The 23799-nt window shown below is 46.6% G+C and overlaps 1 protein-coding gene across 11 annotated transcripts in view; it reads left to right on the top strand.

Moving 5' to 3' along the window:
- The window catches only part of AFAP1L1 (actin filament associated protein 1 like 1), an 88821-nt gene that overhangs the window by 12612 nt on the left and 52410 nt on the right, over window positions 1-23799 (top strand). For 9 of the 11 annotated variants that reach the window (XR_012128973.1, XR_012128972.1, XR_012128974.1 and 6 more), the window contains exons 2-5: window positions 18199-18327; window positions 19470-19553; window positions 20291-20388; window positions 21475-21583. Coding sequence is in view for 4 of the 11 variants with exons in the window: in XM_073230910.1 (XP_073087011.1) it covers window positions 18199-18327; window positions 19470-19553; window positions 20291-20388; window positions 21475-21583 (420 nt within the window). In the remaining 7 variants the exon portion in view is untranslated. Of the gene's footprint in view, window positions 1-18198; window positions 18328-19469; window positions 19602-20290; window positions 20389-21474; window positions 21584-23799 lie in introns of those variants that run through there. The other 2 variants (XM_073230944.1, XM_073230951.1) reach the window with 2 other exon arrangements.

The following is a 23799-nucleotide window of genomic DNA, read 5'->3' as shown; positions in this document are numbered from 1 at the left end:
CACTCCCATAATATATCAAGCCCTCTATAAGGGTAACTGCCAATGTCCATCTTCAGGATGAGTTGGGCTCCACTCCTGCATTGCCTCCTGCTGTGGTACATTTCCATTTGGAGGTCAACCCAACCTCTAAGTGACCCAATTTTGAACTCATCTTATTCACCACCAAATCATATCACCCTTCCTGTTTCTCTTTTTCTGCTAACAACATAACCACGTGAAGAGCTATGAAGGAAATAGGGCTGATTGTGAACAAGACTGAATTTGAAGAGGGGACATGGGATCAGTCCTGTAATAGAAAAACTCCAGAAGGCTGCACAAGAGGCCAGTTTGGGCTTGATCTAGGCAAAACATACAAATGAAAAGAGCTATTCAATAATAGAATTGGAGTTCCCAAGGATATAATGAAGCAGAGGTTGAATGGCCACAGATAGGGAAGCCACAGAATTGCTCCTTTGGGGACCACAATAATATAAACCCTAAGAACAACTGTCACTTAATATTCAAGAGGTTTCCATAGGCATGATTTTGCAACCTATAGAAACTAGGACTTCTAGAAGTACATACTTTAACCTAAAGCATTCATCTTTTATTTAAATGTACACTCTATTATAACTTTTAATGGGTCTTAGGAATTATCTGTGCTTAAGGATAGAATTGAGGAAGAAGAGGTCCTGATGCAATTAAAGCCAGTGATTTAAAAGTGTAGATCTGATCATGCTTAAACCCTTCAGTGGTTTCTCACTGTTCTTAATAAGTAAACTGTAATCCCTGTGATGCCCCTCAAGGCTCTTCCCTATCTGTCACCAACTTACTTTGGGCTCTGGTTCATCTCTTGCTGTGGGGTCTCCTCACACTGGCCTTTGTACCTTCACCTGGCCAATTCCTGCTCACCCTTAGCAATCTGCTCAAACACTCCTTCCTCAAGGCAATCTTTCCAAATCTCCCAAGCTACATCTCCCTTTTACAGGTGCCCCTGTTTCTCTGTGGTTGCACTTTTCACATTATAATGAACTGTGGGGTTGAATTAGCTGCTAGCAGGAGCTCTGTGAGGGCAGGGCCCTTCTTGCCTTTGTTCATGGCTCTTTCCATGGCACCTAGGATAATGCTTGACACATAGGAGATGCTCAAAAAATGTCTGTTGAGATCATGGATAATGAATAAATGAAAGAAAAATATAAAATTCAGGGAGTAGAAGTTGAATATGGCCACTTTCAGTTCCAGGATTCTCCATTTCAATAATTCTCATTTTAGGGACAGAAACATAGACTTCCTCATATTCATCTTCTCCTTGGCCTTCATGCTTTCACAATAAAACCCCAAATCCTGTTGTTACTGAAAAATGTAGCCTGACTTCTTCTCCTCTATCCTGTCTTCACCTTCCTATTTCCACTCTTGCTTTCTCCAGCCTGCCTTAGGGATCACTCTCTGTTTACCTAAAGCAGCGTTTCTAAAATCCAACTGGGCTCAGAATCATCTCCTATGAAGTTTACTGAAAATATATCCCCAGAGATCCGATCGATGGGTCTGAAATGAAGTTTGGGAATGTGTGCCTTTTGCAAAGCTGCCAGGTGGGTCTGATAGGCTCACTGCTCTAACATACGGCCTTCATCATGATCCCTGACCTTGTTCAGACACCCTCTGGGATTCCTCGTTGCTAACTCTAGCACCACCTTTCACGCTTTTCAACCAAGCAGCACTCTAGGGTCTGGGTCTGATATCCAAAGTAGCCTTCTGAAATGTCTCATTTTATCTTTAGAAAGCCAAGCAAATTTTCTATGATAGTCCCTAATATGTCTTAACACTCTCCCCCCCACCGCAAAAATCTGCACAGTGAACTTCTAAAGATGCACTGCGTTTATCTCAGGGTTTCTTTTCCCACCCCACATGGCCCTTCACCATGGGTTCCCCCAGGGTATGTGAACTCACACCTGAAAAGACAAATCTCCAATAAATGTCTTAATGCATGGCACCAGAGTGAAAATGGATCTATACATAGAGGCAGAACCCCAGATCTTAGTCCTGGCTCAGTCATTTGCTTCTTTAATATGAGAACATACATTTTCATAAAGCTTTTAACTTTTAGAAGCATTTTCACATTTACCATCTGTGTCCATTTTAGCTTAGTGTCAGAGATGTTGAGCGCCATGAAGTGCTTCGTCCAGAGAATGGGGAACCTCTGGGAATCATACACACTCCTAACTCAGCAGTCGTACACTGGGAGGCTCACTGGGGGCAAGAAAGAACCTGTATAATAAGAGGGATATTCAGACAATTGACACTAAAATTCTAAAATTCTTTTTCTGGGGACCCTTCCAGCCGTGAGTTTCTCTTCTGTGATTTCCCTTAACTCTGGCAAAAGCCCTACAAAGTAGACAGCTGAGACATCTCCCCACTGGACTGATGCAAAAACTGAGGCTCAGAAATGGACTCTGCTGTCCCCTCCCTGACAGAGACCAGCTTAGCATCACCTCCCTATGAAAACTTCCTTGTCACATCCCCCCTTCTACCTCCTCTCTGACTTTGGGTGGCCACCACCCTCCTCAGTCTTGGCTTTTAGGTTTTATTGCACAAACTTAAATGCATATATATGAGTCCTGTGGTTTGAGATTGTCTTTTCATCTCATTTCCAGTGTCTAACACACAGCAGATGTTTAATAATAATAGCCAACTAAGTGCTTACCATGAGTCACGCAGTTTAAATACATGCACTGAGTCATTTAACAACCATGAATTTGATGAAATTTAGCCTTTATGTACATAGAATATGCCATTATTTAATTAGGAAAGAAATTCCACCCAAAAATGTTGCCTACTGCTGTGAGTTAAGAGTGTCTATACAGTGAGTAGCTTGTATTTTCTAAAATCACAGATAGGGCATGTTTATAAATTATAAATATATAATTTTGTATTTAAAGTTGCATTAAAAGTTATTATTGCCCATAATTCATTTTCAGTACATAGTTAAAAATTTGTGTGTATATATATATATTTATAAAATTATCCCCATTTTACAGATGAAGAAACTGAAGCTTAGAAAGGTTGATTTATTTACCCAGCCCTTCCCACCTCCAAATCTAAGTTCTTTACTAAATGCTGGAGGATCATCCCCGGTCAGTTATATGCAAGACTTGCTCAATAAGCCACAAGGACTTAGAAGGCAAAGATATCAAAGTGGTGGGCGGAGAGGGTGCCGAGAAGCACAGGAGGGAAAGGGGATCTGAAAAATTCCAGGGGTCACCCCCTGTCAGTGAGTGGTGTGGCCAGGCAGCTGGCATGAGATTTTATTTCTTACCACTCACACTGCCTTCACTCTGACCCTCATAATTCTGGTATTTAGAATTCAAGAAGCCCTCATTCTCCCGAAATCAACAAAGAGGCTGCCCCAGGGGGCACAGGCAGGGTTTGTCCTCCATTCCGGGAATCTCAGCCATGCCCAGAGTGGGGGCAGGGGTGCAGGGCCAAAGGGTGTGATTCTTCTCCCTGGCACAGCTGTCAGGCTGCTGCGGAGGCACAATGTGGCATCACATTGCAGTCATTCCAGCTCTGGGGAATTTACCAACCGCATGTCCTGCAGGAGGCAAGCTCAGGGGCTTTTTATAGCTCTCTAAGAACCTAGGGGAAAACTGATCCCCTGAGAGAAGTGGGGCACATGTCTTTTCTAGGCACCATTCCCTCAGCTGTGTGGTCCTAGATGCCCACAATTCAAAGTAGGCTAAGAGTCATGGCTAAGTGAGCAATGTGGGGTGAGGGAAGCATGCTCACTCTCTGGGAGACAGGGATCCCAACCAGACCCAGGTCCTTGAAGCCCCATCTTGGGCTTCAGTTTTTTCAATAGTCAGTATTATACGCAGGATCTGCACACCTCAGCCCATGGACTGAATCCAGCCTGCCATCTCTTTTGGTAAAGCTTCATTGGAATGCAGTCACATGTATTGGAACACCGACACATGTATGGCTGTGGTTGTTTTCTCACTACAAGAGTAGAGTTGAGTCACGGCAGCAGAGACCAAATGTGGCCTGCAAAACCCAGAATATGTACTATCTGGTCCTTTACAGAAAAACCTTTCCCTCCCCTGGACTGGACTGCAGAGAGTTTGGGAGGGTCTGCCTGGGGCACTGAGGTGAGAGTGACTCTGAGGGACGTCCAGGCTGAGGAGCGAAGCACTGTCTTTTAGACCATACAAGACTATGTACTCAAAAGTAATGATGAAAGGATCCCAGAATGCCATTTACCAGTGTTTTTTGAGCTACCTTTAGCCCTACCTACGATCCTTCTGCAAACAAAATGTTAAGCGATAAAGCTGCTCTGGATGAAGTGGGAATGGGAACACTGAGTCCAGCCACTCCATCCCCTCTACTCCCAGCGCAGCCCCTAAGGAAGCGACACAGATCCCACAGCTCCATCAGAAGAGCACTTGAAACCACCTGTCTGATCCTATGTCCCTCATTTAAGAGCCAGAGAAACTGAAGCTCAAGGGGCAGTGTCTTCCCCTGGTCACGTGATGGAATGCCAGCTAACTTTCCACAGAACCACTGACATGGTCATGAGGCATCAGCAGTGCACAGACAGCTCTCTGCTGGGGAGAAGACATGCCCATTTTCTTTGGGAGCCTCAGGGCTGCCTTAGTGGCCAAGACACGCCTCGCTGACCTAGCAGTGCACAGGGTTCAGGGCTGTGACTCAGCTGGAACACATCGCCGATACCTGCCCCTGCTTCACGGTAGATGAGTCAAGATTTATTTCTGAGAGCTCTGGAGCCAAAGAAAGAAAATAAAAATTGAATTGGATCTTTTTTTAAATTTATTTACACCAAGATATGTTTTTATAAAAATCAGAAAAATCTCTTATAACTAAGATATTAACTTGTTCATTCTTCTCTGTTTTTTTTTCTTCAAAATATTCAGCAGATGAAACATCCTTAAATCAGTGGCATCTTAGAATGGAGAGATTATAATTTACACTAAAGCTTTCTTTTGAAGACAGAATCAGATTTATTCATTTGTAAAATAAATATTTCTTCTTCCTGCCCATTCTTATTGAAGGGCTTGCTGAGAACAGATCCAGCTGACATGAAACCAAAAGGGATTTTTTTAGCTCCACTTGAACCAAGAGGAACACTGGTGTAGGAGTGTGCTGGGAAGCCAGAGAGACTGACCTTTTTCCTCACCTCCAGCCAGCAGTCAAGTGCAGTCAGAGGGGCCACAGAGGGAAGCAGGGCCCCTTTGCCCCCAGAATCTTCTAGTAGGGCAGACAAGTAAGATTTGGCCACCAGTGCCTGTGATATTAGATCATATCTGGTCAGCGTCCATCAAAGAAAATATAAAAAGGACCAGAGGATTCAGGGATATTTTCTATTCAGGAACTTCAGAAACACAGGGGGGATGTCCTTCCAGGTATAGAAAATGGCAGAGTACAGAGGAAATGGCAGAAAGAGGAAGGTACAGAAGCTTGCTCAGTGCGCAGTTGGGTAGGTGTGTGCCTACAGCCCAGAGAAGCAGGTGGAGGTTAAATGGAGCCTCAGGTCCTTCCAAAAGTAGGGCCTTATCTCGCAGGTCCCTAACTGGGTGGGTTCCAGTGCCCTAGAGGCTGTGTAGCTCAAGATTTGTAACTATAATAGAGGCAGCATAATGTGGGATCCAGTGCATCAGCTGCCATGTCAGGTTGCCAGGGTTTGAATCCCAGCTGTACACAATCCACCTGATCCCCTGAGTCTCAGTTCCTTCAAGTAAAAATGGAGATAACAATCTCCTGTCTACATATGGGGCATAACTGGATTCAGGCAAGGAAAGCACGCAGGACATAGGAAGCATTCGATTTTTAAAAAATCTAATACTTAAAATACAGACTTGTAAATAATTGCCTTTCTTAATGAATTAGAATGGAACCCCCACTCTCTGTAACACTTAACCTCTCACTTCTCTCCCATCTGCTATTCTTGGGCAGGGATGGAATTACAGAGGAATTAAGGATAAGCCACAGGGCACACATGCAGCATGTGAAAATTTTTTGTCATCTCTGTCACAAAGGAAACTGAGGTCTGAGCCCTGGGGAGCCACTGATGAGTCATGAGCAGGAGGGCATCATGCTGCGGGATGCCGTCTGGGGAAATCAGAACCAGCAGCGAGCTCAAGGCAGTGTGGAAAAGAAGCTTGGAAAGAGGTGACCGGTCAGGAGCAGTAAACACAGCAGTGAGCAGTGGACTGTACACCATTAACTCACCTTCATGTTTAAGTTAAATGTTAACAGGGCAACATAAAACTTCAAACTCTGTCCATTTACAAATAGAATCACCTGAACAGAATCGCTGGCCTACTGGGGGGGCCAAGGAGGCATTTGTCTGGGGCTCTTCAGGACTCCAGACGTTCATTCCCAGGATCTTCAAGCATCATTTTCATGGTTCCCCACCCCCAGACCTGGAGGCAGGAATCATCCCAAGGGTTTGGCAAAAGCTGCCGCTGGATGACTGGGCTCCTTGTGGGCTGGGTTCCTGGGCACCTGGTCTAGAACCAAATCCAGGGTTAGCACTGGAGGCTTTTGCAAGCAAGGGGAAGGAAAGGAGAGAGGGAAGAGGAGGGACTTCCCACCTGGGCAGCAGTCAGGGTGACCATTCTAAACCTGACCTTCAGCCTCCCGCCTAGAACGGCCATGCTAACCCCCAGCTGGTGCTTAAATCCCCTGTGATTGCTAGTATCATCAATAGTAATAAGCAGCTTTTACAGAGAGACTCATATGTGCTTGGCACATACTCCATACATTATCTCCCTTCTGCTTACTGCACCTTCCTGAGGGCCCTGCTCTCATTATGTGTTCGACAAATGAAAGCACTGAGGTGATGTCCCCTGCCTGGGATCACTGGGCTAGGAAGGACAAATCCCAGGTCTGATTCTGGGTGTTTCTCACCCCAGTTGCTCAGTGTCTCAGCTACCAACTCTACTGACTCTCCCTGGCCTTCCTGCCAAGGGCTCTGAGTCTCACATGGGCTCGGACACTCTTGGAAGGGACATCTGCTGTCAGTTCAGATTCTGAAAGTTCTATACAGTGAACCTAATAGTGTGGTCCCAGAGCTACCACCCGCTGGCCGAGGTCTGCCCTCCAGCCCTTCCATTGCTCCAGGGGACAAGTCTGTTCCACCCTCCCTCTCCCCCACCCCCATGAGCTGTTCTGCTCTTAGAGACAGTTGTCATAGGCAGGATTTATGTCTCCTCCTTGGTCTACTGTCCTTCCTCTGAATTCCAGATTGTCAGTTAACCTGTCCCCAGTGCATGTGCATGTATTATGTACCTGTTACTGTGCTGGGCACTGGGCAACAGTGGCAGATATCAAATGAGGCATCGTCTCTACCCTCATGGATTCAGTTTAATGAGAAGGACATGGCACAAACTGGCTGCTCTGGAGGGCAAAACTGGATGACCTCACCTGTCCAGGAAAGCAGGATGGGTCTCTGGAGTAATCGGTCTAAACAAACTCTCAGAGGATGAGTGGGCAGCACTATCTGGGGAGTGGGGGAGATTTTAAATAACATTAATAGTCAACTTGGTATGCACCAGCAACTGCTCTAAATATTCTATATTATACCTCACTGGATCCGCACGATAGCCCTCTAATGTGTAGATATTATTACTATCCATTTTGCACATGAGGAGACACAGAGAAGTTAAGTGACTTGCCCAAGGTGACACAGCTATTAGTGGGTAGCATTTGGAGAAGAAAAGGCCATGCAGAGGAAATACCATGAACAAAATCACACTGAGGTTTCTGTGGGCTGATTGTTAAGCTAATCAATCCTTCAACTTTCTGAACAGAAAAGCTTTTCCATCTCATCTCAGGAATCCTACAAAGGCTGTTGTTTGAGGAGAGGGGAGCTGATGGCATATGTACCATTAATCACAATTTACCAATGTACAAAACTTCAATTTACAGAATGCTTTCACTTTTCACAGACATTGTCTGATTTGAAAGGTAGGTAGGCCAGTTATCATCAACCCACTTTAATCTTGAGAAAATTGAGGCTCAGAGACATGAAGCGATTTGCCCAAGGCCACACAGCCAGTAAATATGAAGCTGACGCTTGAACCCTAGGCTTTGGCTCTAGCTTCTGTGTTTTCTCCTCTTCACTGTACAATGGGGGGCCACAAAGATTCAAACTTGGTACCTTTGATCTCCAGAAAGTTGCTTTGCCTCTCTAGGCCTCAGTTTCTTGTTAGTAGAAGTGAGATAAAAAGAGCTCCTACCAGGTAGGGTTGCTGCAAAAGATTAAATGAAGTGATAGGCACACAGTGTTAGGCATGGAGAGTATTCCCACAGTGGAATATCATACAACACAATGAATGAACACAATGACAGGAAACAAGATACATAAATCTTAGCAGTATAATGGCAAAGAAAAAAGTCACAAAAGATTATCTATAGCATTATACCCTTTTAATAAAGTTAAAAACAACTGAAGTTTTTTATTTTAATTTTATGGATACATCTAGTTGCAGTGTCACTGTCTACAAGGGAAAGCAAAGACATGACAAATACAGCCTTCAGGATGGCGGTTAGGTAGATGGGAGAGGCAGAAGCATGGGATCACGGTCAGCTGCAGCGTATCATCCAGATCCTGGCTTTTGCTTTGAATGGTAGGTCTGTGGGTGCTAACTACATTAGCAAAAACAACTGATTACATAAATAAATAACAAAATAAAAACGGAGCATGCCAGGACCAATAATGACAATGTCTCATAAGACAAGAATGAAGATTAGTCCAATTATTACCCACCTGAAGTCCTATTTTAAAAAAGAAATAAAAAATATTAGGCACAATGCCCAGTTTGTAGAAACTGTTCAATAAATGTTCTCTGTCATTCTTGGATAACTTTAGTATTACCTGCATTGCCCACATACCCCGAGCTAGATATCCTTAATGTCTGCACCAGGCATCAAAAGTAATAGGTGAGATGGGTCCTCAAACTCAGACTTCTCAGCAGCAGACTAGCCCCACAAAGGCCTCTGGCTAGGTGCCCATCCTATGAATGGATACCAGTGTGCAGTGGTCGTGAGGCTGCCTGCTGCTATTTCAGCAAGCTTTGGGGTAAGGAACTATTAGAAGAGGGCCACAAGGCAGCACAATGCAAGTGACTGGAAGCTGAGACTCTAGAGTCATTGAATCTTGGTTCTGCTAACTGTGTGCTTTTATACAAATGACAGTGCCTCTCTGAGCCTCACTTGGTTCATGTGTAGAACAGAGGGTAAAAACAGTGTCTACTTCACATGGTCATTATAAGGATTAAATGAGGTAATCCATGCAAAATAAGCTTAGCACATGTGGAACATCTCTTAAGAGCACACAAATCCTACTTGCTGTTTTCATTGGGTGTCCCAAGCCATTCCCTGGACTACTTCTGTTTCCCCAAACTTTTGGGGAAGGAGCTGGTGCAGACTGCTGCAAATGGAAACAGCTGCCATCTTGTGTGGAGTGGAGGAAGCATGTGTGTGTCACAGTTTTCCACTTCCTCCAGGAACCATTTCCTTTGTGAGCTAAACAGGGAGAAATCTGCAGACAAAGGAACAATTCTGGGAGAGCCCAGTCCCACAGCCAGAAGTCACTTCCTCGGAGTCACTTCCCCAGGAGTCATTTCCTGGGGAGCTTGCCCCACCCACTCTGTCTAGAAATGGCCCCTTGAGAGGGAGCTATGGCCTCCCTGGTGGCCCAGGGCTGAGGACCAACGTGCCCAGAACCAGGGCCCTACTGGTGGTGACCAGACCTGGGCAGGGCGGCTGCTGGAAAGGCCATTTAAGATGCAGGGCTTCCCTGAGCCTGTCACCCTGACCTGGCTCCTGGGAGAGTCACCAGAAAAGACCTCACGACCTGCTTCCCCACTGACCTGCAGTGTCCAAGGCCTCTGGCCTCCCTGGCCTCCCGAAATAATAGTAGATCAGAGAACTGTGCTACCTTGCCATCCCTGATCATAACTCCACAGTTTACAAACCCTTTCCCAGCTATTCCCCATCTCCTGCTTGGGGATTCTCCCACATGGGGATACTAAACTCCTCCTTACAGAAGAGGAGAATGATGCTCAGAGGGGTTAAATGACTTACCGTAAATCCTATACTGTCAGTGGGAGGAGTTACAACCTAAAGCAGATCCTCTCATCCCAAATTCCAAATCTTTCCACTTCTCTTGAGTACCACCCTTCCTCGGGATTCTGTTCCTGTCCCCTGGAGCCACACTTGTGCTATTCTTTTCAGCATAAAGGATATTCAGTTTCCTGCAGAGAGCTGTAATTACACCCACAAGAGCCCTCCACAGCACCCTGTCCCCTTGCCCGCCCTCCATCACAGGAGCTACATTTAACTCCCGGAAGCCTTCGGCTCTACGGCCCTGGCTCTGCAGCTGCGTCTCTTTGCTGCTCCTTTTTCATTCTTTTCCAGCCCGCGTGAACGCTGTCCTCCCCGAACACCCTGGGACAACAGGAAGTGTGTGTTTCAGTGATTAACGATAGGAGTCCAACCACTGTGGCCCCTCCGAGGCTCTGCCCGCTGTGTGGCCTTCACTAGGACTCAGAGAGAAGGGCTTGTAAATTCAGAGGAAGGAAGTAAGACATCCCCATGGCCCTAGTGGGTAGATTTGCAGCAACTTGGAAGAGACCATGGGCAAGGGAAGGAGAAATTTCTGCACCCACAAAGCAGAGGGGCAATTTTACAGGCCTCCTGTGCATCGGTAGGGGCCTCTCTGCAGAGCTGGACAAAGACAGCATCCTGGAAGGGCATGGGGGCCAGGCATCGCTGAGCAGCTTCTCAGTAGTCTCAGTTCCCACACTTGTAAAATGGGGCTGGCCCACCTTGCCATAAGAATTAAATTATGTAAATAACCCACATAAATCTTTTAAAGCAGGTATGCCATAGAATAGTAATGGAAAAGCAATGTAAATAGCCAATATTTATTGAGCACTTCCTGTGTGTCAGACACTGCTCTAGGCACATTCCCATGTATTAGGGCCTGTCCCACTGATAAGGTACGTACAGTCATAGCTCACCAGTGATGTACATGAAGCGCGAGGCAGTTATGTAAGTGTCCTAAAAGTGCACAGCCAAGAAATGGGGAAAGAGGACTTCAACTCAAGTAGTTTGAGTTGCTCAATATGTTAGTGATCATTATTTCCCAATTTCTATGTTAGGATTAAAATTCACCACTTACAAAACATGCATCACAAAATCTAAATCTATTGGTAGCCGTATTCATGTGAAGAAAATAAGTTCAACCAATTAGGGTTTGGGGAGCTAAGCCCAGTGAGAAATTGGCCTTCTGCTTCCTCTTGTTCCCAGGGGCTTCTCTGTATCCAGGTTACCTTTTTATGAGATGGAAATTGGATTATTTTGCTGTTTGGAAATGAGAAAGGAAATCTGAATAAACCAAAAGAAAAATTATAGGCCCTTCCTAAAAACACACTTTGGCAACTCTGTTTTCCATTTTTAAATCCGACTGGTTGCACTTTCTCTGAATTTGGGAACAAAGAAGGATTAGTTATCTTTGCCCTAAAGAAGCATGTCAATTAGTGAGATGGGGAAAAGAGAAATTGCGTTTCCTCTTACTGCTTTGCCATTTAATGAAATCGCAGCTTGTAAGCTGTTCCAAGCATTTTTGTAAATTCCAGAGTCTCAAAGATGCCAGTAATGAGATCACAAGTCAAAGGGCCCACTTTGCTGACCTGGTAGTTTGCTAAACTTTAATTACTCATTTATACTTTGCAATGGAAATTAGACTTACTGCCTTTGAGATCTCTAAATCGATCTGCATACTGGCTGTGATAAATGCTTTCTGCCTGAAGGTTTCACTCAGGCTGCATCAAGGGTTCAGATACAGTCCTGGGAGCAAGGAAAATGCTTTTTGCCTATGGCTTAATATCTGCTCTATACAATCTCATTTTTATTTCAGTTAGGTGGAGCAGAGAAGCAAGAAGGAGCAGAGAAAATTGATCTTCCTCTTAGTTGAATATTCACCAGGAACAATAAGCACTTAGTGGCCTAATCTTAGATCTATCTTTAAATAGGTTTCTAATTTTACTTGGCAAACATTTGTACATCCCAGAGAACAATTATTGCCCATCTTGAGTTTCTGTGCCTGTCTGTCTCACTTGGTGAAAGATTGAAGACTTATAAACAATGATTAAACCATTTTTTCCTGTGTTTTTTTCCTCATTGGAATTCACTGTACCTCCCTAAGTCTCAACTAAACTAAACAAGGTCAGTGAAATGTATTTATTAGTGGTTCTAAGTAAACTTTAGCCATAAAGAAAGTCCTGTCCTGATGCCCCAGTCTGTCCTCAGAAAATAGAGGTTACCTAGACCAGGAGCAAAGGTGGGAGGGGTGTGCAGGTTAGAACTGGTGAAGGAGATCTTTCCTGAATGGAAACCGCAGGAGCAGAATTCTTGGATTGCATTATTGCCCCTACAATTGAAAGATGTCCCTTCACCTGGCATGGAGGGGTCCTTGGGATGTGAGCGCCCTGAGGGAAGGGGCACCATCGCCAACCCTAAGCTCAGTGTCAGGTCCAGAGCCATGAACAGTCAACGTGGTGGAGCTGACAGAGGCCCCCAGACTCTCCCCAATGTTGAGCCTACCCCCACACCTCAAACTGCCAGGAGGTCACATGTGAATGACAAGAGCACCTGTCAAGTAAAGTGAGTGCCATACACATTGCTTCATTTCATCTTCACAATGACTATGTGAAGTGGCTATTATCATTGCCCCACTGTTTGCAGATAAAGAACTGGAGCTTAGGAAAGCTAAGAAATTTTCCAGGGGCCTGCAGCTGGAAAATGGCAGAGCTGGGAGGGGCACCCGGATTGCACGCAGCCTGTGCCCTTAGCCATTCTTCTAGGACTCATCATTTAAGCATCAAGCTTTGTGTGAATTGAACACTAGGTACTTTTATTTTCAGTTGGTTGTATGACCACATAGCTAAGTCAGCCACCTGGACCCTTACTTTCCTTGGACCCTTACAATGAGAGGGCTGGACTAGGTCATCAAAATATTGTGTTCATGGATTAAATGCTCAAGGGGCATCTACTATGACTGAGACACAGCCCCCATCCTCATGAACTTTGCAACAGAACTATAGCAAATCTGTCACTAAATACTGTCTGATCAGCACTCTGGAGCCCACACAGTTCTGAGTATTCAGCAGTGGCAACAAGAGCACAGCCTGATTGAGTGAGTGCTGGCTGCAGGCATAGCAACAGGTGAAGTGCAAGCATGGCCTTACCTAGTTCTCCCAGCCTAGGGGGGTTGGGATCCTGTTACTCTCATTTTACAGATAAGAAAATCAGGGCTGAGAGTTCTCTAACATGCCTGTCTATGTACAGCCCAGAAGCAGCACAAGAATTCCAGAGTACGCAGGTCTGACCCCAAAGCCCTAAGCACTGTGATCCTCTCAGCAAGACTCTGCTCCAGTGTTATAATCCTCCACAGGGGCTCCTAGTCTCCCCTGGGCTTTCAGTTATTTCAGAAGGTGATGTGGAATAATAATTTTTAAGGAATGAGAGAGGTCTTCCCACTTTCGTTATGTTCACAGACATGACTCATAGTAGGTGTTTCTCAGTGGGGTATCTTTCAAAGGTGGAACCTTGGAATCACCTGGAATACTTGTTAAAATGCAGGCTCCTGGCTCTCAGGACAGGGCCTATGGAATCAGACTCTCTGGATAGGTGGTTCAGGAATCTACATTTCTAACAAACTCCCTCCCTCTTATTCTTGCTAAAATTTGAGGTTGCCATCCTAGGATATATATATGTGCCCTGCCAGAACCAATCATGACATTTACATGCACAAGGATTTCTCTCCAAATTAAATTTTCTGATGGTTTAAATCCTGTGGCTTCGGTTCTCTGGCATTAAAGCTGCCATTGAAGACACTTCTGTATTCACTGTGTCTGAGAGTTAGCATTTTGGGGGAGAAGTCTATATTGTCTTTGAAGAACAGTGCACTGGCTGAAAGCATTCTTGTGTCCATGATGTATAAGGTTCTCTCTGGGATGAGATACCGCTGCTCATCAGGTATACGCTTTGTGTCACTTGTTTTTCTTCCATGAGATCTTCACAGTGGGGCCTCTGAAGTTCACAAACATACCCCGTGGCGAGACCACTGAGCACGACTTTCAGCCCCACAACAAGAGTCTCCCAGTGAGGGGTCCACAGGTCAGGAGCCCCGAAGAGGTCATGGTCCAGAGCCCTCAGTGGGAGGGCTTTGAGGGCCACCCACCTCCTCTGCTGTGGCCTGGCTTCTGCTGCTCTGAGCCCAAGTCTTCTGATGATAGATGCAGGCACAGCGGTACATCCTTTGAAGTCAGTCGGACCTGGACTCAGGCCTGGCCTTACGTCTTACTGGCTGGGTGGCCTTACTTCTCCAAGCCTCTGTCTCCTCACTTGTAGGGCACGGATAACAACACCATGTACCTTTTGTGCAGTTTATAAGGGTTAAATGAGATGATGCACATTAACTGCCTAGCACACGGTAACTACTCAGCCTAGAGAAGGGCTCTTGCCCATTCACTGCCTGCAAGCTGAGCTCTCCCCCATGACTCATGCCCCTCTGCCAAACACACTGTAAGAATTCCAGGTGACTGTCCCTCTGCCACCTGCTGCCTGCTAGCTCAGTCCAGCCTGGAGAAACCACCACCAGCACCAGCTCCCCATTGCCCATCCTCTTCACTCAGTTCCCACCTTCTCCTTTGCCCTGGACTTTTGTGATCACATCTCAGTTACATGAAAAACACTTAGAAGTGAAGGTCCCATGTTAGGAATCCCATCAAGGACAGGAAAAAATTTTGAAAAGGTGTTACAGAACTTGGTTACAAAGCATGAGTTACAGCTCATGTTTTCAAATGCAGACAGCCCTCTCAGAACCTAATTGTTCTTACTTTAGAAACAATTGTAATAAAACTTAAATTAGAAGCAGGAGAGCTTTTAGAAGCAGGAATGCTGCCACACATATCTTGCTGATAGCAGCAAGAAGAAAGGGTTGTAACCTCACAGAAAAGAAGGGTGGGGGAGGGAGGAGAAAGCAGGAGAGAGGGAGAGGAGGACAGATGGAGGGGCTTAGGACACCCAAAAAGCTTAGCGATGTGAGGTCATTCAACTGAAAGACCACCATTCTCCAAAAACTATGGCTGGGATGGTGGGCGCCTTGGGGAAATCCCCGAGGTACATTCAGCGGGTACCTAAAGTCAAGCTGCTTCTGTGCAGTACTAAGACCTCATAAGCCTTTTTCACTCATTCTCTCACGGGTATACAGTGGCGTTTTTTTCCAGAGGTTATGCAAGTGTGATGATGTGGTAGCAGCTCTGAAGGATAATGAGATATGTATTCTTCTATTTTAAAATGTTCTCAGTGTTAATTGTTAATACAGTCAATATTAATAGATATAACCTACATAAAACAAAAGCTCCCTGGGGTCCTCAATAATTTTTAAAAGTGTAAAGGAGTCCTGAGGCCAAAAAGTTTCAGAACCACTGGTTGAGGGATATAAACAGCCCCTGCACCCTGTAGCCTTGACATTCCTTGACAAAGCAGAGCAGTCATGGATTTTCAAATGTGAACCATGGCTGCAGGCCGCAAGAAAGCACCCGTGGTGCCCTGTGGGGCCTTCCTTGTGGCATTCACCATGGCCTCCTTTGAGCGTAATGACATGTGTGTGTGAGAGACAATGGAGACGGGGAGAAGGAGAATGCCAGGGGAACATAGAATAAGATAAATGAGAATTTCTAACTTATGGCCTTGAGTGGCACATAATGCTTAGTAAATATTTAGGAATTAAGTGAACCAACTTAGGGTGTGACTGTTGAAGGTACAGAGAATTTGTGATTCCATTTGAAAATATCATCTTCATAACAGCTAAAATTTATCTACAATGATTTTGAATTGTTTCCTCCTACAAAGAGGGAGACCTGGCTGACGTGGCACTGCATGGGCTCGGTGACACTCCGGGCACCTTTCACTTGGGCTCTGAGGCAAACAATGTCCCCTGGAGTCGTGCCACTCAGCAGTTTCTAGAAGTCACACAAACTAGGACTCAACCTGGCTCCACCTCTTTCAAGCTATGTGACCATCCCACGGCTTCCCTCAGCCTCCACATCATCTTCTGGAACATAGGTATCCCAGCAGGACCTCCTGAGGCCACACTGCGGGGATGCGGTGAGAGAGTGCCTGGAAAGGCAGTGCTTCAGCACTGGGCAGGAGAGGGGGCTCATGAGGTGGTAGCTGTTAGTATCAGCCTTTAGCTCATTCCCAACAGATCTGAGGTGATGATGGAATACCACAGAGAACAACATCACATTTTTCCAACAAGTGCCACTTATCTATATAAAGATGCCTATTTTTTAAAAAAAAAGTCCTAGTGTGGTCATCTGTTCACTTCCTTTCTCATCAAACACACAAAGTGAGCACCCACACTGAGCAGGCCCCAGACTACATCCTAAGGAGACTGCAATTCTTAGTACAGCCTACACTTCCTAGAGTTCCCAGGCCTGCTGAGGGAGGTGGACACAGTAATCTGCACAGTATACATCAGCATGGTAAGAATTATAATGTCAGCAGTAATAGCTGCGTTGGGGTGAGCATTTACTATGTACAGGACAAGGCACTTTTCACGCATGGCACAGTTACTCTTCACAGCAACCTATGAAAGCAGGTGCTGTTATTACCCACCTTTACAGAGAAGGAAACTGAGTCATGGGTTAGGTAACTTACCGAAGGTCCCACAGCTAATGAATGATGGAGTCTGAACTTGAACCCAGGTAGTCTGGATCCAGGGCTGGTCCTCTTATGCATCACGTTAGAGCGCCTCTAACAGGCAGACCCTGTAGCTCCAAGTCTGAGTCTCATCGTTCCCTTAGGCGAGTCCAGGGGGATGCTGGAGTGGGTGGAACATGGAGTTGGGAGTCAAGAGACTGGAGCTGAAGTCCTGGCTCTTCTGCTTACCTCTGTGGAACTTCAAGCAAGTTACTTATCTTCTCTGAGCCTTAGTTTCTTCATCTAAAAAGTAGGGGTGATCATGAGACCTATCTTAAAATTTGTTGGTAGGATCATATAAAATACTGCAAAGCAATATAGCACCTTTGTTAAAAGCATAGAGTGAGGCAACCAGGTCCAGTCAAATCTCTGCTGTCTGTGTGACCCTGGAAAAGCTAGTTAACCACTCTGAGCCTTAGTTTCATTCTCTATATAATGGAGATAATAAAATGCTTGATATGAGACTTAAATGAGACTGTAAGTATGAAAGGCTCATGAACACAGTGCAGTTCATGAACATTGTTCAACACAGGTTAGCTTTTATTATTATGCACAAGTGATTGGCAGGTTGCAGAGAAGGACAATACTACCACTGTAATGAAGCTGGTTTTCCTCAGGCAGACCAAGGGCTGCGTTGCTGTTCGGGACAGGGAGGCATTAATGACATCATGGTCTTGGCATGCACCAGTCTTTAAAGGAGTCTGTGCTCTAGGATTTTTCCGCTCCGTGTGGTCTCAACCAGCAGCAGCAGCAGCTGGGAGCTTGTCCAGAAATGCAGATCTCAGGTCCCACCCCAGACCTCTTGAGTCAGAATCTGCATTTTGATTAGATCCCCAGGTAATTCCTATATATACTCAAGCTGGAAAATACTGGTATAGCATGGACAGAAAGAATGGTGGTGACAGTCTGGGGCCTGGGATGAAAAGGGTTAATGTTTAGTTTGGCTCCTGCCATGGCACCGGAAACAGAAGGTTCCAGAGATTGAAGTGTATGAACCAGTGGGACAGGAAGGCTCCCTTCCTGCCTGTGTCCTGAACAGCGGGGGCCTCCAGCCTGGGACCAGCACTGAGCCTCAAGTGACAGTCAGGAAGGACCCTGGGTATGCTAAGCAGAGAGCCTGCTGGGACAAAGGGAGGCCTAAATGCCTCTGCTCAGGCTGCCTGGGCTCAGAGGTGCCAGAGTGAGCCCAGAAGGTTCAAGGTCATATGAGGTCTGAGGCAGAAGGGGAGGCCCAAAAAATGTCACAGTTAACTGAGCAGAGCTCTCCCAAGGGAGGCTTGTGACCGGCAATGGGACAGCCATATGAGGGCCTCTGAGGCCTTCCTGTTGCACCGGGCCCTGCCCTCTGGCCCCTGCTTGCCTGGCCTCTGTGGGCCGGTGTGGGGCTGGGATCCTGGACACAGAACCATGACCATGCTTCCTTCTCAGTGCTGGAACAGCTGCTCCCTGAACTCACGGGGCTGCTCAGCCTCCTGGACCATGAGTACCTCAGTGACACAACCCTGGAGAAGAAGATGGCCGTGGCCTCCATCCTGCAGAGCCTGCAGCCCCTCCCAGGTCAGCCATCCGTGCTCTGCACAGAGCTCCTCGGAAAGCCTCAGTCATTCCCCAGAGCCTGCCAGGAGGGGCCTCAGAGCATGGCATTCAGGACTTCTCATGGCCTGGCCGATGTCCCCCTCCCCTCTGGCCCTTCCCCACCACAACCCCAGCTGCAGTCTTTGTACTCCTCCATCCACGACCCACTACGGACTCACACACAACACACATGCCGCACATATTCACATACACTCATGCATGCAACACACTCTCACAACTCACAGGCTTAGCACATCCATAACAAATACACCTACATATGGCACACAGGCAAATACACGATATGCTCTCACCAACAGCACGTGCTTGGGTACATAACGAGCACATCAAACATCACACACCTGTTCTCACACACAGCACACAGGACACAGAACACACACAAACATAGATCACAGACACATAGCACACACAACAAATGCACACTAGACACACAACACACACTCCTACACAGAGATGCACACGCACACACATGCTCACTTTGTGAGTGGTCCACCAGCCCCACAGCTTTACCCATGCTCCCTCCTCTAGTCCCCCAGCCTCTCTGTCTGTCTGCTCTGCATGCAGCAAGCCTTCCTCATCTGCTCCAGCCTTATCACTACACCCCAAGTCAACTCTCAAGATGACACATATAAACCCAAGAGCTTGCTAAACTCTAAGGAGATGCACTGCGTCCCACAGTGTTGGAGGGGTCTGAGTTATGTGCAGGGAAGACACCACTGGTGACTCTTTTATCCCCACTTCTCAGAGACAACAGGTCGATGTCATCTGCTGCCCTCACAGGACTGTGGAGATGAGAGAGGTGGCACTCACAGCCTGTGCCTGCCAGACCCTGTCCCCAGGCATCCCCAGAGCAGCCCCTGTACTCTGTTTTCTATAGTGGGCTCTGGGCATCCTTTCACTTGGAGAAAGGGATCCTTAGTAACAATGTAAAAATAAAAACGAAGTTTAAAAGCCATGGGAGTAATTTAGGACGTGAACATGCTTTGTAAACCAAGTGCTGTGTCCTATGTGGGATGAAGTCTGAGCTGGGAGGGGCAGCCCTGGCCCTGCTCAGAGTCAGTAGCAGCCCCCTCCTCCCTCACCCTGGGACGTTGTCCTCCTCACAGCAAAAGACTCCTCCTACCTGAATGTGAGTGCAGCGGACCTACACTTCGGGCCCAGCTTCGTGGAGTCCCTCTTTGAAGAATTCGGCAAGTAACCCTCTCCCGACCTCAGCTGGAAGCCATCCTCTCCTGCGAGTGCGTGTCACCACCCCAGTCTCTGGAAGGATCCCTGGACTGGGTGGGAAAATACCTGCATGTAGGCCTACCTCTAAGGTCACAACATCGAGTCACTTTGGGCAAGTCCCTTGGTCTCTCTGGGCCTTGCCAGGTCTGAAAGTCTCATCAAAACCTGTACTGTTATGGGAAATCATCCCTAAAATTTGAGGAAATGTAGGGATGAGCATGCAGGCAAAAGAAGGGAGGACACATGGATACTGTCTTGCCTGCTGCTCGCATCCATCACAGCAGTGCCATCGGTACTGGCTGTGTGCAGGCTATTTGAGGTCCCTACTGTATCCCAAGGAAAGAGAGCACTGTTCAGCACCAGCAGAAAGCTATGGATCAGGTGAGAGAGTTTAGGGACTGACAGACTTAGGAAAAACCTTGCACCTTCATAACATGATCTCTGAGACTTTCCAAAGCACCACACCAAATATTATCTCATTAGATCCTCTCCATAATGCTGGGAGAGAGACAAGGCAGGGATCATTATTATGACCACTTTACAGATGAGACAAGGACTCAAAGTGTCTAGCAAGCCTCACTTGCTCAGGGTTACTAATGGAAGTGATGGTAAAGGCCTCCTGACCCCTAGTCCAGACTTCTTGCCACACTACCGTGCTCATCCTTGGCTTTCTCTGCCTCAATGGCTTGACCCTCCATAGACTGTGACCTGAGCGAGCTTCGGGACCTGCCAGAGGATGACGGACAGCCCTGCACAGGAGCTAGACCCGAGCCAGCCAAGAGCCCATCTCGGAAACAGGTGAGTGTGGCCTGGGTTCCCACACCCTCAGGCCCTCTGTCCCTCTGGAGGGGCAAGGGGAGCCCTCCCTGCTAATGCTGGGGACCCTCCTGGCTATGCAGGGCCCTGTTTTCTCCTCTGTGTGGTAGTTAAGGGCAGAAACAGCACCTTGAGAACATTTCAATGGCTCTTGACATGCTCACTGTGCCCATGCTGAGCAGAGATAATGTGGGGAACTGACCTGTCCCTTCAGGCCCAAAGGACGTTCCCACCCCAACCACTGACCGCTATATTACAGGCAGAGTGGTGGGGAAGCTCAGGACCAGAGCTGACTGGTCTCTGCCCTCTTTCCTACTGTTGTATAGACGTAGGCAAATCATTTCCCCTTTCTGAGCCAGAATTTTTCACCTACAAATTGAACGTTTGGATCCTACCTAGGGTTCCCAGCCTTGGGGCCATAGAATCAAGGCAAGGGGCCCATAATCACGTCAGGCGTTGTCTGCCGACTGCATGATTCACTGTTATCGTCACCATCAATGGTACCATTTATTGACCACTTACTCTGTCCATTATATGCTCACACCAACTGAATGAGGTTGGCAAGAGTTATCCCCATTTTACAGGTAAGGAAACTGAGGCTAAGAGAGACTAAGTGACACGTCAGTGTTGCACAACTAGGAAGTGACAGAGCTTAGCTGTAAAGCTGCGGTTTCCCCAGCCCCAGAACCTAAGCTCTCAGCTTTGAGGCACTACTGTTCTTCACATGTATTTAGAAGCAGTTGCCAAATATTGTAGAACTCACAGCTTTTGATGATCCTGCATGTACTCAGTCAAGACTATAACTACATCTCTGTGGCAGTCCACAAACTTTAAGATACAGAGAAGCCCAGATGCTTAAATTATTGGGTTAGAAACATAGGACCAAATGAATTCTCAGCGTTTCTCAACCCGGCCCTTCTGTCTCTCTCTGAGAAGTTACAGCTTCACTGTGTCCTGCCCTCTAGGAGCCCAGGCCTCCCTGTCCCCCAGTCGCCCTCCTGTCACTCCACATGCTCCTGTCTGTGCCCCTGGCCTTCTTGTCTTATGCCCTCCTCTCCTCCCCTCCAGGCAGCCCACCTACCTCCGCCACTCCCCAGCAAGCCACCACCCGAGGACCACTACGAGGAGGCCCTTCCCCTAGGGCCTGGCAGGGCCCCTGAGTACATCAGCTCCCACAGTAAGCTCTGGTCTCCTGGGGGCTGGGAGTGAGGAGGAGAAAGAGGCTTCTGTCCTGAAGCTCCAACGGACTGGAGCTCCAAGCCTGACACCCCCAGCCATGCCACATCCTGAGGAGATGCCTGAGCATCAGCCTCTCTAGCGATGGCCTGGGTGGGCAGTGGGGATTTTGCCCCAGAGATCAGGGGCCTGAGTTCTAGTCCCAGTCACATGGCCTTGTGTGACCCTTGCCCCATCTGGATCTCTGTTCCCTGTCCTTAAAATAAGGAAGATGAGCTACATACATGTGTATAAATGTGCTAGGATGGAGATATGCAGACGACCACTACAGTATGGCTCCTAGCACTGATGCTGGCATTGACCTAAATGCCCCTCTTCCATGGACTGCTGCAATAATTTGTGTTTCAGCAGAATCATATCTTAAAGGTGGGTTAGGTTGTAAAGTTAATGCAGAAGATAAAAAAGTACATGGTCAAAATCAGAGGTCTTCAGAGCAGAGTATGGGCTCTCCAGGGGATTCATGAAATGATGTGGGCAGATATTAGAAGCTTTATTTATATTTAGTTTAATACATCTTTTTAAAATTTCTTTGTGAATGCTTTATAGTATTTGTAATCTAATAATATTTGTGATTACTTCACATATATAATTTATATATACATATATATATTTTTACTAATAGGCAAGCACAATAAAACAATTGAGAGGACACTAAATAATTTACAGGTACAAATCACCTTTGAAAGATCATTTAAATCAGCTACAAAGGAAAGAATCTTTAATTTTTGACTCACTGAGAGATCAGTTTCTTCCAGAGTTACAACAGATGTCTGTTTCTTTAAGGATCAGATAAGTCACTGGCTTGGGTATAAGGATTTAACATTGCATACAAAAAATTATATTACAGTTTTTGGATGACCCAGCATGTGCAGTTGAACTCCTGTTAGATGTTGTTTGTGTGAGACTATCATTCAGAAGCATAGTGGAATATCTCCAACCAACAAAAAATAAGCAGGTCTGTCTGTGCTGATCAGAAGTGAATTCTAAGATACATTCATTGAAAAAAAATTAAACACAGATGCCTGCATATAACATGATTCTATTTGTTACCACATACATTCATTTTGACAGTTTTTCTCAGATACACAAGAAACCATCAACAGTATTTTCCTGTGGGAAATGAATAGAAATCTGGGTGAAGGGAACATATTTTCCCATTCACACTCTTCTGTACTGACTTTTTTTTACCATGGGCCCTTTTTTTTTATTTGTAGAAAAATACACATAACATAAAGTTGGCCATTTCAGCCAAAGTGTCCAATTGGTGGCACTTAGCACATTCACAGGGCTGTGCAGCCATCACCACTGTCTAGTTCCCAAACACTGTCATTCCAGATGGAAACCCCACACCCATTAAGCAGTCCCTCCCTGTTTCCCTCTCCCCTGAACCCCTGGCAACCACCAATCTGCTTCTGCCTCTGTGGATTTGCCTGTTCTAGACCTTTCACATAAATGGAGACATAAATGTGTGGCCTTGCGTTGTCCGGCTTATTTCACTTAGTGGAATGTTTTCAAGGTTCACCTGTGTCATTGCATATTCAGTACTTCTTTCCTCCTTATGGCCAAATAATATTTCATTGTGTGACTATACCATATTTTATTTATCCCTTCATCAGTCGATGGGCATTTGGGTCAAGCCCCTCAGCTGGATAAGGCTCCTCCTGCTCCCCAGAGCACCCACTCACCTCTCAGAGAGGGCAGAGAAGCCACCTCCAGACGCAGAGGGGATCCTGAGGCAGGAGGTGGGGGAGGACCTCAGTAAGAGCCAGGGCACCTGTCGAGGGAGAGGGCACCATGCCTGTCAAGGGAGTACCCTTCCTCTCACACAGTGTCCAGCCCTGCAAGGTGTCTGAGCCCTTTACCCTTCTGCCCGTCCTCTTCCCCACCGCACCGCTTCTGCCTCTGCCCCCATCTCTGGCCCTGACATGCAATCCACCACACAGGATATTTGTTGGAAAAGGCAGACTCTGAATCTCACTTGGGAGATAGAACGGGGTGTCTCTGTTGCTGGGAAGTGAGTGCTGCCATCCTCAGGAAACGGATGGCAGGGGCTAGGAGCCCAGAGCAGTACTTTGAACAGTGTGGTGTGAGAATGAGTTGGACAAGGTGAAGGAAGGCTTCCTGGAGGAGGGGATGTGCACCTACTCCCTGACCTGA

The sequence above is a fragment of the Manis javanica genome, chromosome 1 (assembly GCF_040802235.1).
Source record: "Manis javanica isolate MJ-LG chromosome 1, MJ_LKY, whole genome shotgun sequence".
Lineage (NCBI taxonomy): Eukaryota > Metazoa > Chordata > Mammalia > Pholidota > Manidae > Manis > Manis javanica.
This window is presented reverse-complemented; position numbering and strand designations above follow the sequence as displayed.